General features: G+C 44.2%; 1 protein-coding gene across 1 annotated transcript in view; it reads right to left on the reverse strand.

Moving 5' to 3' along the window:
• Nucleotides 1-15767, reverse strand: part of PSD (pleckstrin and Sec7 domain containing) — a 656537-nt gene that overhangs the window by 496147 nt on the left and 144623 nt on the right. Inside the window, exon 4 of the mRNA XM_078643048.1 lies at nt 14524-14973. Within this exon, the coding sequence (XP_078499174.1) occupies nt 14524-14973 (450 nt within the window). The remainder of the gene's footprint in view (nt 1-14523; nt 14974-15767) is intronic.

Genomic DNA, 15767 nt, shown 5'->3' on the forward strand with positions numbered 1-15767 from the left:
CAATGCCCCAAACCCTGCCTTGAGTGCATCCAATCACGGAGAGCGAGCACAGTCGTCATTCAGATCTGCACACAGTGCTCACACTGAAACGCATTGTAGCACGGATGTCCTCTTTAACCTCTAGCCTGGACGTAAATCTTATATGACAATATCGGCCTTCTCAACGAATTCAATAATGCGTGCCTAATACGCACCGATGCCAAACTAACGAAGATCGAGAGAATGTGCTTTGTCCATAAGCCAGCCTGTTGACAGTCACTTTGCTCTGTCCCTAACGCCACACAGTCGATGACAAAGAAACAGAATTACACGTGAAAGCAAGCAAATTCTGAACAAGAAAGAGCGCAGCGGGTGCCATCAGTCAACTTCTGTTGCTCTCTGCCGCCATCTAGTGGCTGCATGCGTTATCACACTTATAACGAGCACAAGCAGAGCCGCAAACACAGGTAGCTGGGACGCGCCTGACATTTTACAAAGGGACAGGCGCCACAACAGAGCATCAAACACGACAGGGCGTCCACTGCCTAGCAAAATATTGCCTCTAACACACCTACAGTGCTGAGAACTGCGAATGCGACTGTGGGATTCACGACGAAGCCTCTCTGTTTGAAACCAACACTTTCAGATACATCGACGATAAATGGTCTTACGAATCCCTCTTTTAGCTGTTTATACATGCTTTTTGGTCTCGGATTAGGGAATGACGGACCTGAAACTACTGGAAACAGAGTAAATGTATGGAGGAGGATATTATAAAGGAGCGGATTCTAAACCTGCATCGGGAGCATCAATGAGTCACTCTTCCATTCGGTTTCTAGCAATGATGCTCACTAAAGGGGTTTCTGCTATTGAGGTTTACTATGGGGCTCTGGCACTGATAGTAGCTATGAGCTTGTGGCACTAAGGCCCTCATTGTCAATGTCCTGGTACATGGGCTAGATTTTCCCAACTCCCTTAAACTGATAATGCCGGGGGGGATACTGGTAAGGGAAAGCCTGGCCTGTTACAAAATGGACGACTTTGAGGGTGAACTAAAATATAAGGCACTTCCAGGGAAATGTGTAATTCTGGGTTTTATTCCCCTTATAATTCCTCGTTTCCCATCATACTTTCACACGGAGATTACTAAAAGCTAGAATGAGGTATCTAACGTCGATGGTCCCCATGGGACCGCTGACAATGGTGTTCAGTTTGGAAGCCTAACACTGACAGTGGACAGAAGGCCGGGTTAATGGTCTGGCAAAGGTCGCCATGGCGTTTCTGTCACTGATGATCACTAAGAAGAGATTGCCCACGATCAATGTCGCAATAACATAACGTGTATTTGTAAAGAGCATGTTCACCCTGTTGGCGCTGAATAACAAATGTTTATTGTTACCCAACTCAATGGTACTCATGTTATCAACCTCAGAAGGATGAAAGGCTGAGTGGACCCACCAGGATTTGAAGCTGTGCCCATGAAGTCACACACAGGCCCCTACAGTGGACGCATTAGTCCACTGAGCCACCAGACCAGGCTAATCCCTATGAGTGTGCATTTCTGGCATGAATGCTCACTAGGGGGGCTCTGACAGTGATGGCCACTGTGGATGCCATGGCATTAATGAGCACTAAAGGGTTGATGTCACTGATGGTCACTATAAGGTCTCTGGTACTGAAGATCACTAGGAAGACAGTGGCAATGATCTCCTTGGGGCTGCTGGTCACTCTGGCTACTGGCGCTGAAGGTCATATTGGTTTCTCTGGCACTGATGGTCACCTGGGGTCACTGCTGGCACTGTGGGCCTCATGCATATCGTGTCATCTGAAGGCAAGAAATATTTTGGTGATCTGTTTTGGAAAAACGTTGTACTTTATTATCCGATTTTTGCTAATTAAGACATTATGTTGCCCAACAATATTGAAATGTATGACAAAGGTTAAGATACAAAAATACACTGGCCTGAGCTAGGGAGAAAGTTCACTTTCTCAGGGCGCCTGCGGAAAGTGGGGGCCCTGGGAAAGTGCCCTCTGCCCATGCCTGAAAACGTCTCTCCATGCACATATATTACCATGAGATATCTGACAATATCACACACAGGGATTTCTCATAATACCTCTCCCTGAGGGTAAACATCCTTTACAACGAATGCGTTACAAAGCATGCCATTAAAACGCATACTATTATCCCACATTTTTTACTAGGCAAAATCTTTTACAACACAGGGCTTTACACCGCAAACCATTACAACGCATTCCTCAAAGCAACACCCGGTGGAGTTAGATTAGTAAAGTGCGTTGTAATGGGGAATGTAATGTAATGGATTGCGTTGTAAAGCCCTGCGTTGTAAAAGATTGTGCGGAGTAAAAAATGCCGGATAATGGCACGCGTTGTAAACGCGTGCGGAGTAAAGTGTCCTATTCGTCCCTGAGGTAACACTGATTAATATATTTACTGGCAAAAAGGTTTGCATATCACAAATGTATTCACTAAAACATGTGGTCCCATTCTTCGGTGCCTCCGGTCCCTATAAAAATAAGGAGTTGAGCATCAAGGAAGAAAGGGACATTCGGAACAGGCTAAAGGCGGAAATGTGGAGACCCACCCACCCACCCCAGCTGCGACTGAGTCAGTGACCTTCAAGACGGTTCTTATGGCCCTCCCCACGCCCGCTCTCCCCATGCTTCTCCCACCTATGACTCAGCTAACACACAGGTTTGACGGCCAAGGAACACATTTACCCATGTCTTGGGTCTGCAAATCCCAATTAGTGTAAACCTAACATTATCATGGCTCCTTGTGCGGAGGCGCCGGCAGCAAGTACAGGCCCCTATCATCTCACACTGCTGTGAGCACTGCAAATGCGTCCATTGAGTCATCTCAATGCACACAGGAGCTGTGATGGTGTGTTTCATCAAGGGAAAGGCATGTAGAAGGACACAGCAAGGCTTTGATCATTTATAACTGGTGTCATGTAAAGATGGAGCCAAGCAGGGTGACTCTCAGCACAGATCATCAGAGCGTTGCTGATACCTCAACCTATCTACATGTATGTGACACAGTGGAAGCGCTAGCCCATAGCGTAGCAGTCGACGGCTGCCACCTGAATGTCGACCAAAGAAAGGCACGACGCATTGTCCCCAAGATACTTAGAGGTCTTCATTGAGTCGCATCAATTTAAATCTGATGTAGATATTTGTAGCATTACAAACAGAATCATGTCTTGGGTCTTCCTGTTAAGCCTGACAGATGGTGTACACAAGCAGTTGGAAGCTTGACTAATTTTCCTTAAATACTTATATTCAAAGTGTCCTGGCTGAAGAAGACCTTTGCGTGCTTTCAAGCTAAACAGCAGAAATGAAATTAAATGAAATTAATTTGTACTTGTAAAGCGCACTTAAACCCCATGGGGTTTCTTGGCGCTGTACGCATACCGCTGTGGAACCCTTCCTGGCTTTTCCCTGTGAAATGCCCATTCCTGGGCACCCCCAATATGAAGCCAGGCATCCCAGTGCTGTTGGGGCCGTTGTGGAGATTAAGCAAGATATTGCCCAGAGTTGCAGAGTGGGACCCATGATTAGAATAGGCACCGAGACGAGAACGATCATGTCCGAGGAAATTGAGCCCAAGACCCGCCGAGGCGGGAACTGAACCCTGGTCCCGGGCCAGACCTCTGCATCAGGGTCTGCCGCTCTAACCATTGAGCCACACTCCTCCAGCAGAAAGCTAGTAATGGAGTTGTGAGAGAGTCAAGAGGGCAAGTTCTTCACAAAACCTGAGATTTATCACAGCCAGGTCCACCAGGGGCTGCATTAACCCCTGAAGAGGGCTGCTCTCAGGAGGCACGCTGACAGTGAGCCACCCCTTTTAGGTGACGCAGTGTCAGTGCGCCTCCAGATGGCTTCTTTGTCTCTGCGCCCGGGTCGGTAATACGGAGCAAGCGCAGAGGCAAAGGGCATCCCTCATTTGCATGGTGCATGCCCCCATGCAAATGAGGGAATGCCTCCTTGAAGATAGCGCTGGCGCTTTACGTGCACCAGCGCTATTGGTATTACAGAAGGGGCCGCACAAGCGTCTGCGGCCCCTTCTGTAATACCAAAGCGCCCTGGGGAAGCGCGAAGCAAGCGCAAACGCCCGCTGCGCCCCTGGGGCACTTTATGTAATACGACTCCAGGTAAGCAACATTTTGGACCAACAAACAGGAAGGAAATATCAAGGTGCTTGGAGCACAAATCTGCAGGTCAAGGATCTACTCCTAATAAAAAAGCTCAGTTGGTTAGGCACCCGCTGATAACAGCAGTATGCAAACTGTAAAGCATCACTTTGTATTCTTGCACGTTTTAACTCAATATTTAATTCCTCTAAAGTTCATAGACTGGGTACTAAGGTGTTAGGAGAAAAGACTATTTTTTCATATCTTTTGCTCAACTTTTGAAGTGACACAGTGTATCTTTGTTGTTTCCCCTCATGGCTGCTGAGTCCGAAACAAAGGTGCAACAGTGAACTGCAACACTGCCTTTGACTCTAAACACTTACTCCAAACTAGGACCAAGCTTTGGACACAAGGAATCCCTGAGGTAAGGCAGCTATAGCTATTCTGACGTGGGAAAAATAAACCTCCAATCTCTCAACCCCCGCTGCAGAGTGCTGCTTAGTATGGCATATATCTGTTTAAGGAGCCCACTGCAGTGCTTGCCCTTATGTGTCCAGGTGACGTAACACCCTACAAGGGCACTATCAAGACTATACGACATGGCAAGAACCCGGTTCCAGCATAAGAACAGCTGTCATAGTGGGATCTGGCAGGTTCCTGCTATATGCTAGCTGGGACTACACAGACAACATGTGAGATGTTCGGTAACAGGGCCTGGTGGCAAGAAGTGAATACACTTTGTAGGCCTTGGTATTGTTATAAGTCCTGGAATTGGTTCTGCAGTTTTTGCATTGGAACCATAAGCCCTAAAGATCACCGCCCATCTCAGAAGAGCCTCCTTATTTCATTTTATGCTTTTAGAGGTGATGAAAATCAGCGAGGACACATATTTGTAAGAGAGGGGTCTTAGCCGATTCACACAGAGATAGGTTAGGTAGATCTATATTTTTGATGCCGGATACTAAGGAAAGGTTTCGGCAAGCAACTGCAAAAAACATGAAACAAATCCTTGTTGCTTGACTGCTTTTAGTTATATATTGACAATTGTGTACCTTGAGGACTTCTTGTGGGCAGGTTCCACTAGGACACAGGATGGGTAATTATATTTTCTAGTTATGCAGTGGGGTCTGAGGGTCTCTTGCAAGCAGTTGGAAAAATGAATTGCACTTTTGTCAGTTAGCTTTTGTAGGAGAATACAGTGGGTTGCACATTAAAAAGGTGGGCCAACCGGAGGTCTCTGGGTCTGTCCAAAAGTTCCACGAAAGCACTGTGTACAGACTAACAGAGCTCTTTCCTTAAGGAAGTATCAAATTGTACTGCCCATCACTTCATTTGTGACATGAGAACACAGTGCTAAGAGAGATATCAATTCAAAACTCCTACCTGAAGTGGACAGATGTAAATGTGTAGTTTCATTGACCTCATGAATTGGGGGACACGGTAAATGCAGGTGTATTGTACAAAAATTGTACTAACCTGAACGTAATATACATATGATTTGGGTGATCAAAAAGAGGCTATGATATATCTACCAATCAAGGTCGAACCTCTTTCATTTAGGTAACCCTGGCCCTGACTAGCAGCAAACATCACAATGGGTTAATAGACTCCTGGGTATGCTGCTGACCAAAGGAACAGCAAACTGCCCAAAACAAGGGACCAGCCTTTTATACTCCCACAATGCTGCGGTATGGTCACAGGGTAACTTTTATATTTCAGGAAGACGAAAAAGTTACAAACTTGTAACCCAGAATTCCATCATGGGAATCTCTGTTAAAAACATTAACGATAAATATATACACTAAATAAATATAATAAATATATATACATAACACTAAGTATGTGTGTGTTTGTGTAGGATCCAGGAAGACTTTATAAACAAGAATTCAAAATAGCCATAAGACAATGCACAAGGCAATACATTTCTAATCTTTTATTTGCTAATTACAAGAAAGGAACATAAATGGAGAGAAGCAACTACAAATGAGAATGGAATGGAAGCCGAATTTTTAGATTCTTCAGACTTCAGCAGGATCTGAATGTGGGACCATGTATCACAGTGCTGTGTATGCCGGGAAAAAGCAGGGACCTTAGCTCTCTTTCAAAAGAGAAAAATAGAAAAAAAAACAATTCCTATAAAGCTTTTCAAATATGTAAATCTGCGCTACACGCTAGTGTAGTTGAGTGAGTTTGAGGGAACACTGACTCAAATACTGAGTACGGTAGAAACACTGGAAAGTACAACCTTTCTTTGAAGTCTGGAAGCGAGTCGTAGACTGCATCTGAAAAATCTGCATTGGACTCCAGACAACCAGGAGAGTTTTGGAAATGATTGCTGGCATTAGGTTGTTGGCGAAAAGCAATATCATTGATCCTGTGAAACTTCAGAGAAAGACAAGTTGTCTTTCAAACAAGCTCTTAACACAAAGCAAATCACCGGACTCCTGAAATGAGACGGAAATGTCTTCTATATAATGTCTTAACGTACTTGGACATGGAGACTAAAACCTTATCATTCCTGGAGTGGATAAATGGTTGCCCACGAACCTACTTCAAGGGCACTCACGATCTTTTGCATCCTCTTGGATACGTAAAAACATTCTTGACAATTAGAGGAGTGAGAGCTATGAAGATTAATTTGTAAGCGTCATCTTTTAATGTAGATGTTGAAATACACTTTGCAGCTACTGCACATATCTAAGATGGACACTACCCATTATAGTAAATCTAGAAAACCTGAGTTTTGACTGAGGAATGAATAAATGTAGAAGTCACCATCTAAAGAGAAGTAGAAAAAAAACTCATGAAAATAAAAAACAGTAATTCTTGAGGGTACGCACAGGGACAAGCGTTTTATAAAAACAAACCATAGGCTTTAGTCTGTAAAGTTTTAAACATTATTCCAAAGGTTATTAATTGGTACGCTTGGAGAGTAAAGAAAAAATCCACATAAAGTAACCAAAGAACATGTGACGTTAAAGATGGTAACTGCTAATAAACAATCTCAGATGATTCTGAGATTGTTTATTGTGAGCCACTCAACAGCATAACAATGTGTCGTGGAACTATAAAGATTAAAACAATCTATGATGGTTGGGATGATCTTCAGCTAATACAGAACAGTCAGGGAAAGGTTATCTTGGTAGATTCGTCTCACTTGTTAAACTTTGAAGGGCTTGCTTTTCTACGGGCGCCTTTTAGAGGAGAACTAAGAAAATAAACACTTTATGATCTATGGGGCACCTCTCCTTCTAAGACATCAGGAGTGTAGTTTTAAAGAGTTATGATGGACAAGTTAGGAGTCTGTAGCCCATTTTGAGACTAAGGGACAGTAAAACTTGTTGTGACATAATACACTGCTGAAACTGGCACGAGCTTTTGTAAGGTGGTGCATTCTGCAGATATCCTGTTTCTGCTCTCATCATCACTTTGGTTCCTGCCAACATTAGGGCTCTCGTTATATCAAGTATAATATTAGTGCTACTTTTGTGTATCACACCAACCTCTGATGCTGTGAATTGGAGACTTCTCACGACACGGCTCACCATGACATGATAGTCTTTCTTAGTGTTAGTCTCAAACACCCAGGCTCACATTCTCCTATAAGGCCTTGTAACTTCATGATTTGATTGTGTCACAGAACCTTGAGGATCCTTATTATTTTATGGTCCTTGGTATGCAGGATCCCCTGAGTTGATGAACTATGTGAACCTCCTAGGATTGCATTAGGTCGCAGTCTCTCGGGAGCACAATCTACTCAATGATTTCTGCTGCTGCTTTGTTACCTCCCATTTAAAGTGTTTCCTTCTGGGTGACTGTTTTCTGATAGAATGACTATGCCATATATAATGTTGAGGCCCTTGGACTGACGAGCCATGTAGAATCTTGAAAGTACCATAGCCATAACAAAACATCAATTTATGGTATAATGGCATAGTGGTACTCCAGTTCATCAGGAGCACAACTAACTGGGGTATGCCTACACTTAATATATGCACGCAAAGCCCACAGTCTAGTGGCCTGCAGGATTTACTTTCATGGGTCAAGATATTCTGGACTTTGAGGTCTACTAAAAATCTTGGCCTTCCTGAAGTCAAGGCCTTGATGATGTCAAGATCTTTCTGAAAGAGACAAACTTCTCGATGATGATGCCTTCATGCAATTAAAGACCTACTTGATGTCAAGGTCATCCACCTGATGCTAGGGACCTCTTCATGATTCAAGAATCAATGTCACTGGCCTCTCTAGCCTTGAGACCATATCTTAACATGTAGGGTGTGCAAAATAGCAGAATGCCCTTGAAGAACCTTGTTGAGGTATCAGGGGAAAAGCCAAAAGAGCTTAAGAAAAAGCACAGCTCTGGCATAACTTCTTTGCTGTGCTTGATCTTAAATCAGTTGTAACACCAGTCACACCCTTAGGATGTGATGTGGACTAGGCAGTTTTACTAGTCTAGATTGCTAGTGATGATGATGATGGGTGATTGTTTTCCTGGTGTTGTCTAGTAGCCAATTGAAGATTTTTATCAGCATCGTTAGTGCATTGGAGCAGACCAAGACCACTGCGTTGACTTGGGTGGTCATATCCAGTTTGTTGTCAACGATAATTCTGAGGTTTCTTGCTTGTGAGCAGGGTGTGGGTCCAAGGTCTGTGGGCCACCAGGTTGAGTCCCACGGCGAGATGTTCAGCCCGAAGACTACCACCTCGGTCTTGCCAAAGTTCAATTTGAGGAAAATGGATTACATCCAGGTGCCCACTTCTGTCATGCATGTGGTGAACCTGTTCCTAGTGTTGGGTATTTTGTCAGAGAGGGAAAGTAGCAGTTGCATGTCTTTGGTGTAAGTGAGGACTTTCATGTTGTGAGCTTGCATGAAGTTGGCCTTTAGGGGCATGTAGTTGTTGAAGAGGATTGCGCTGAGCAAGGAGTCCTTCAGGTGTTTGGGAGGTAGTAGGAGAGACGCTTGCTGGTGGCTTTTTCCAGAACTTTGACTGGGTAGGGAAGGAGGGACATTGGTTGGTAACTGGCGAGTTTAGTCCGGTAATCCAAGTGTTTCTATTGGTGGACTTTCACAGCTGCATGTTCCATGGTTCTGGGAAGTGGCAAGCCTGTTGGATGTGTGGAGGATATGTGTGAGGGCCCTGATGATGAGGATTGCTCCTTTCTCAAAGAGACATGATGAAGGCAAGGGTCCCGGAGTGAATGGTCTTCATGATTGTTGTGGTTTCCTCCGTGATAATGGTGTCCCTTACGGTGTTTGTGGTGACTTCCTTTGTCACTGGGAGATTTCTGGAGAGGGCCATGGGGCCTGGTTGCAGGGGAAATTGCTGTACATGGTTGCAATTGTGTTGCAAGCGAAGTGTGGAAGGTCGTTGAAAGATAGATCTTGTGATGGGTTGATGTTTCCAGTGACTGCTGTGGTGAAGTCTTTGAGGGCTGTAAAAATGTGTTTTCTGCTTTAGGAGCTGGTGTTTATTTGTTCAACTAGGGCCTTCCTCTTTGTTTCCCAGATGATCTGGTGGCACCTCCTCTGGGAGGCATTGAGGGTGTCTTTTTCCACTTCCCCTTTGATGGTTCCCCATTTCCATTCCAGTTGTTTGCAGTGTTGCTTGGTCATTTTGAGGTCTTCTGTGTAGTGGTCATTTTGAGGTCTTCGGTGTAGCAGCTGATGCTATCCTCTTATCTCCTTCTAGAAACCTCTTGATGATTGGTGTATGGAAGAAGCTCTTTCTTATGCGTCCCCCAGTGTATGCCACTATAGGTGACCGGCAGACCTTCTGTGATATAGGTGAGATTTTTATCCAGCAAGAGATTTAGATACCTAATCACTGTTGTGTCCTTTGTTCGCTTTGTCTATGAGCCCGTCCCTGCTGCACAAATGGACAAACCTGTTCAACTTTGCAGCATTACATTTGCGTGTTGTTGACCTTCTTGCTTCCCTAAGGACCTACATGCTTCTCTTCTGGAGTCCCGGGTGCCTGAACTCTAAATCCGCAGGAGCTAATCTTCTAAGCGGAGGCTGTGTGGTTCCAGGTGCCCTTACTGTATCAAGCAGTCATGGACATTTGGCAGTCTCATCACCATGACATGAGCCATCTTTACCAGACCAGAAAAACATGTTCGTTGTGCACAGTGTGGCACTATTAAGATCAGTGTCATGGGTGACTGTCTGCGCTGGTTTAGTTCTCATGGTATCAATGGTATTGGGGGGAAAGCTTATACAAATTTCCCTGACCAATCTACTGATGCAGCACTACACTAGGAGAGGTGGTGTGGGTACCTGGACACAACATTTTAAAATTTGGAATTTTCTTGGGTAGCAAATAGGCGTATTTCTGGCATGCTCACTCTTAAAAGACCTTTTCCCCTACCTGTTGTTTTAGCCCACATTTAACTAAGGCACTTGTTTGCTTGCTTAGCCTACTAACCTCCACTTTTCGTATGCCTGGCAGGTGTATAGCCACAACTAATCATGGACTTGGCTGCTACTCAACCATCATGAATCGCCTGAGAGAGCACAGGTCGAAGGTCTTCAAGCACACAGGCAGGACTTGTGTCACGAATCTCAAAGGGGGTGAGAGTAGTGTAGTGTCCCAGTAGTGTCCCAAAAAACAGATAGCATAACAAAACTGATGGGCAAGCTGGTAAAGGAAAAAACACATGTGCAGAATGTTTTCACTTACTTAGATTCCCCCAAGGGGGGGTAGTAGGAAATGTGTTGGAATTAGAGTAGGTAGTGGAAGCCAGCACCACTCGGCATTCAAGTGAAGGGTACTGCGAAAGAAAAGTCGGGTCACCTGGAGCAGGGTGATGGCACCTGGCAATCTGTCAATTAACAAGTGGGTCGCTGAACGGAAGAAGTGGATTCAAAGATGTCTGCTCCGGTTGAAGCACCTCAACCAAAAACTTTCTTAACTTCAAAGTTGGGGAGCTGGAGGTCAAGAACTTCGGCCACCCAACGCATCACCATGGCGTAGGAAGCAGATTTCCCTGTGACTGTTCCAGCGATAGAAAAAAGACCCTTCTTTAGGGAGGCTTTGAGGCCACTAGCCTCCTGTAACTCCTCGTACCAACTGTCATCCTGGTACAGCCTGGCAAATTCATCACCTGGATACAGTAATTATCGAAATATGGCCCAAAAACAAAATGCAGAGAGTTGCACCATTGTGACAAATCAAGGGGAGGGGATATGATGCGCGTGGCTGAAGGCCCAAAAACGTGGGCCGTGCCAGAACCTGTTGCAGGATCGGCTCCAAATTTGTCTGACTTTGGTTGCGAGTTCGAGAAAGGTGGCGCCACCCCTGCCGTTGCGGAAGCAAATGGCAGTGGCACGAGGGAGCATAATACAGCTTTGATTTCTTGTGTTTCTTTCCCTTACCTGAGGACTTGGAGCACGAAGAAGACCGACGTCTGGAACTGCACTATTGACAAAGGGACCAAGATCGAAACCTTGGACGTGGAGCGTGACTTGTAACAGTCCCGATAAGGAGTCTTCTTATGTTTGGTGACATAAAGTTTCCCCTCATGTTCCCTGATGACCTTCGCATTCATCGACGCACAGTCGCCGCAGGCTTTGGAGTCGTGGATCGATCACCAGGGACCACAGGCACAAAAGGATGGGTGCTCTGTCACAGGCATTTGTGAGTAACAGTCCCTGCAGGGTTTAAAACCTGTCATTTTGGGGGGATACATCTCTTGCACACTTAAGAACGTTTTGAGGTAACCTCTCACAGAGAAACGAAGAGAGCTCCGGATCTCTGCCTGGAGGAGAGGAAAGAAATGAACTGGTATCAGCACACAGGAGTACCTATATATGTTCCACATGTCACTTCCGGAGGGAAAGGGAGACAGTGTGGAGCTTCAGGATGCCACCTTCTGGCATGCAGAGGTATGCTGAATGCTTTCTAGATCCAGTCTGATTCCTGGGAAATATTCAAAAGGTGAGGAATCTGAGGTTAGAGGTCCCTATCAGAAATCCCCTAAGCAATACCACTGCTATCATATCACATCTAAGCTGCTCCAATCCCTAAAGTAAAACTCACTCCCTTTCCCCCCTATCTATCAGAGCGCTTAGGCTGATCCTTCCCTCTATTCTCTATCCCTGCAAGCTCTGCTACTCAATGTTGTGAACCCTCACTTTTTCGAATGTGCTGTGACCAACAAAGAATTTTGCCAGATGGTAAACTTGTTTGACGGCTGAATTGTATGTAATCCGAGTTCTACTTGTGGGTTATTGCAGCAATTTTAATAAAACAACACCATTTTGAGATTTTCCAATAAACACATGTCTATGTCCCTACTTTCAATCTCGGAGCAAGACCATGAAGTTTGTTATTAGCCAGTAGCAATGCTATTTACAGGGAAACAACCTTTACAACGCAACTTTTACAACGCACTACCATTACAACAAACTTTTACAACGCATCATCCATTACAACGCATGCCATTACAACGCAACCATTACAACGCATGACACTACAATGCACACCACTACAACGCATGTCTTTACAACGCAGTCATTACAACGCATACCATTACAACGCATAACATTACCATCCAATACTTACCCTACTGTTGCACCCCCTGGAGTTAGAATAGTAATTTTTACCCCTACACTATCCAACACTTACCCTACTGTTGCACCCCCTGGAGTTAGAATAGTAATTTTTACCCCTACACTATCCAACACTTACCCTACTGTTGCACCCCCTGGAGTTAGAATAGTAATTTTTACCCCTACACTATCCAACACTTACCCTACTGTTGCACCCCCTGGAGTTAGAATAGTAAATTTTACCCCTACACTATCCAATACTTACCTAAACATGCAATGTAATGTTATGCGTTGTAATGGTATGCGATGTAAAGGTATTATGTGTTGTAATGGAATGCGTTGTAAATGTAGTTTTTTAATTTTCGTTGTAATGGTATGCGTTGTAATGGAATGCGCTGTAATGGATGTTGCGTTGTAAAAATGCGTTGTAAAGGTATGCGTTGTAAAAGTGTGCGTTGTAGTGACATACAACCCTATTTACATACACACTGCTTCACTAACAAACCCAATCAAATGTTGAAACATTTTTCCATTCTTGGAAGCATATTTAAAGCCAAAGATATTCCTCGTGTAGGACATGTTCTGCCCTCCTCACATCTGGTTATACAGTAACCAAAGCATATTGGCGAAAGGGAAATTGTGAGTTGTCACTTGTCCTTGGCTCCACAGTAGCTATCAGGACTTAACAAGCGGGGCTTCGCTTCATTAAGGCTCTTCCATCCGCATGCTGACTGCGAGTTCAAAAGCATTATCCCCAAAAACAACAAATCACAGCCAAAAGGGAGTTTCCAACAACACATACTTCATGCTTTTTTTAAAATTATCAACACATTAATAGAGAGAAAGCGTAGTACCAAGTAAGGACTTGTGTGCTCATGGTCAAAGTCACTTTGCCACCGAAGGCAAACAAAGTTTTAACAAGCAACACATACAATGTATATTTGTGAACTCCCACTTTGTGGGAGGCTCTGTTCTTACTTGATGCTGAAGAAAGTTCAGTAGCACTTTAGTAGAGGGAAAAAAATGAGGAATGTAGAGTTTGTTGGAAAATTCAAAATTGTACTCTAAATCAATCCACCAATGCTTCTTTTTTGGACTGCCATCTCCCTGCCTATAAAATACATGTAGGGTCAGAAGTAGAAAACCATTTTCGGGTTGCAAACCCTGTTATTTGTAAAACTATGTGATTTGCATAACGAAAATGATGTTTGTGATTTGAAAAAGCCTTTCCACATCCTAAAAGGTGGTTTGCGACACTTTCCGAATAGCAATTAAAAATGAAATGTATGAGTGGGCTGTAGGAGCAATTGAATCGCAAACCATTGAAAAGTTACCAAAACTTCAAAGCAGGTGGTAACTGACATGCACAGGGGAAGCAGTCCCCATTAGACAACTTTCCCTTTGGAAATTGTCTCCGGTTGTCTCAGTAGGAATAAATAGTGGTCAAGAGGCCAATTCTCTTTTGGGAATGCAAGGATGGTGGTCTGCTGTCCCTTGCAAGCCACCATCCCTGTGCTCATAACCAATTGCAGGGTGTCCCACATAGCAACCTGTCTGATTAATATTTATTAGAGAATTTGTTCTGTGACCCCTGTGAATGGGAAATTTGTGATGCCAACTATTAGTACATAGATACCATCACAAAATTACAGAGTTTGCAAGAAGCCAGTGCTCAACTTGCACCCGTTACTTGATACATGCCTCTTTGTACATCTGGTCCTAAGGAACATGGTGAAGCACAGAGCGGCAAAATTATAAAGCCATGTTTGTTAAAGTATGTTAACTTCTAAACATTCTCGCTGGAGCTCATAAGTCAGAAGGAACTTAATTTGACTTACTTCAAGACTGTTGACTGCATCATGATGAAGCTGTCCTCAGATCTGCAGGGGCTGCGGGTCACACCTTTCGAAGCCCCGCCGCTTACTCCTGGCAGCTCTTCGTCCTCCCTCTCATTCCAGGCAGGGTCAGTGGCGGAGCTGGTCCCCGAATCTGGGTCCAGGTGGGCCAGCGGTGCGAAATTCTCCTCAATGAGCCGGACATTGTGGCGGATCTCGTCTTGTATTTCCGGAGTTAGAGTGGGCAGGTCAAAGGAGAAGAAACTGTTCTGATTCAGGCCAGGGGAAGAGAGGGCGTCAATGGAATCCAAGCTGGTGTAAGAGGTGCCCTTGGCCCGGTGGGACTCCATGATGCTCTCAAAGTGTTTGCTGAAAGAGTCTGTGCCATCTTCGGAAAGGCGAAGTCCCTGCAGGAATGGCACTGGAGACTTAAGCACATCTCGGGCATCAGCCCTAAGAAAGGACAAGACAAAATAAAAGTAAATAAAACTGAATTGCAAAAATGGCACAGGTGTGCACAACCCTTGAAACACATAAGAACAGATGACCCACTGTCCAAATGTGTAGGGGTGAATACATAAAACTATACAAACGTAAGCCATAGAAGAACTGTCGGGCCCATCCAAGCTGCAACTTTCTACCTTCTTGTGACAGACCTTGGTTTTTTTTTAAACATACTTTTATTGATTTTGTATATCATATCTTTATTTTACGTATCACATATAGCCATTACTTGTTACAATAAGTAAGTGCATGTTATAGTCTCATTACATCCGAGATGTTGGTATAGACAATGATTCTTGTAGTGTTACAAATGTCCATGGTCCTTGTGTTACGATATCAATCTCAGTTCTCGGCTATACTTAGTAGAAATATTCCAATAAACATGTCCCCAACTCCCCCCCACCCCCAATCCCCCGTGACGGACCTTGGTTACGCACTTATATCAATCCCTCACTCCTTCTGTCAAGTATTTTTAAATTATTACTTTTTTATTTCATCACTTTTGCTGAAAGGCTGTTCCATGCAATTAGAACTGTTTTGGTTGAAAAGTACCTCCTAAGGTTCTGCCAGCTTCCAAATCCTTTCTCTCCGTCCTACCAGTTCCAATAAATCGCATTATCCACCACCACAGTGTTTCTACGCTCAAATATATCCATTTCTCTTGTCATGGTTTTGTCACATTGCTTAATGCCTTTGTAGACATCCTATATGAATACAATACCTCTAAATAATTGTACCGTTTG

This window comes from Lissotriton helveticus, chromosome 5_1 (assembly GCF_964261635.1).
Source record: "Lissotriton helveticus chromosome 5_1, aLisHel1.1, whole genome shotgun sequence".
NCBI classification, from domain to species: Eukaryota; Metazoa; Chordata; class Amphibia; order Caudata; family Salamandridae; genus Lissotriton; species Lissotriton helveticus.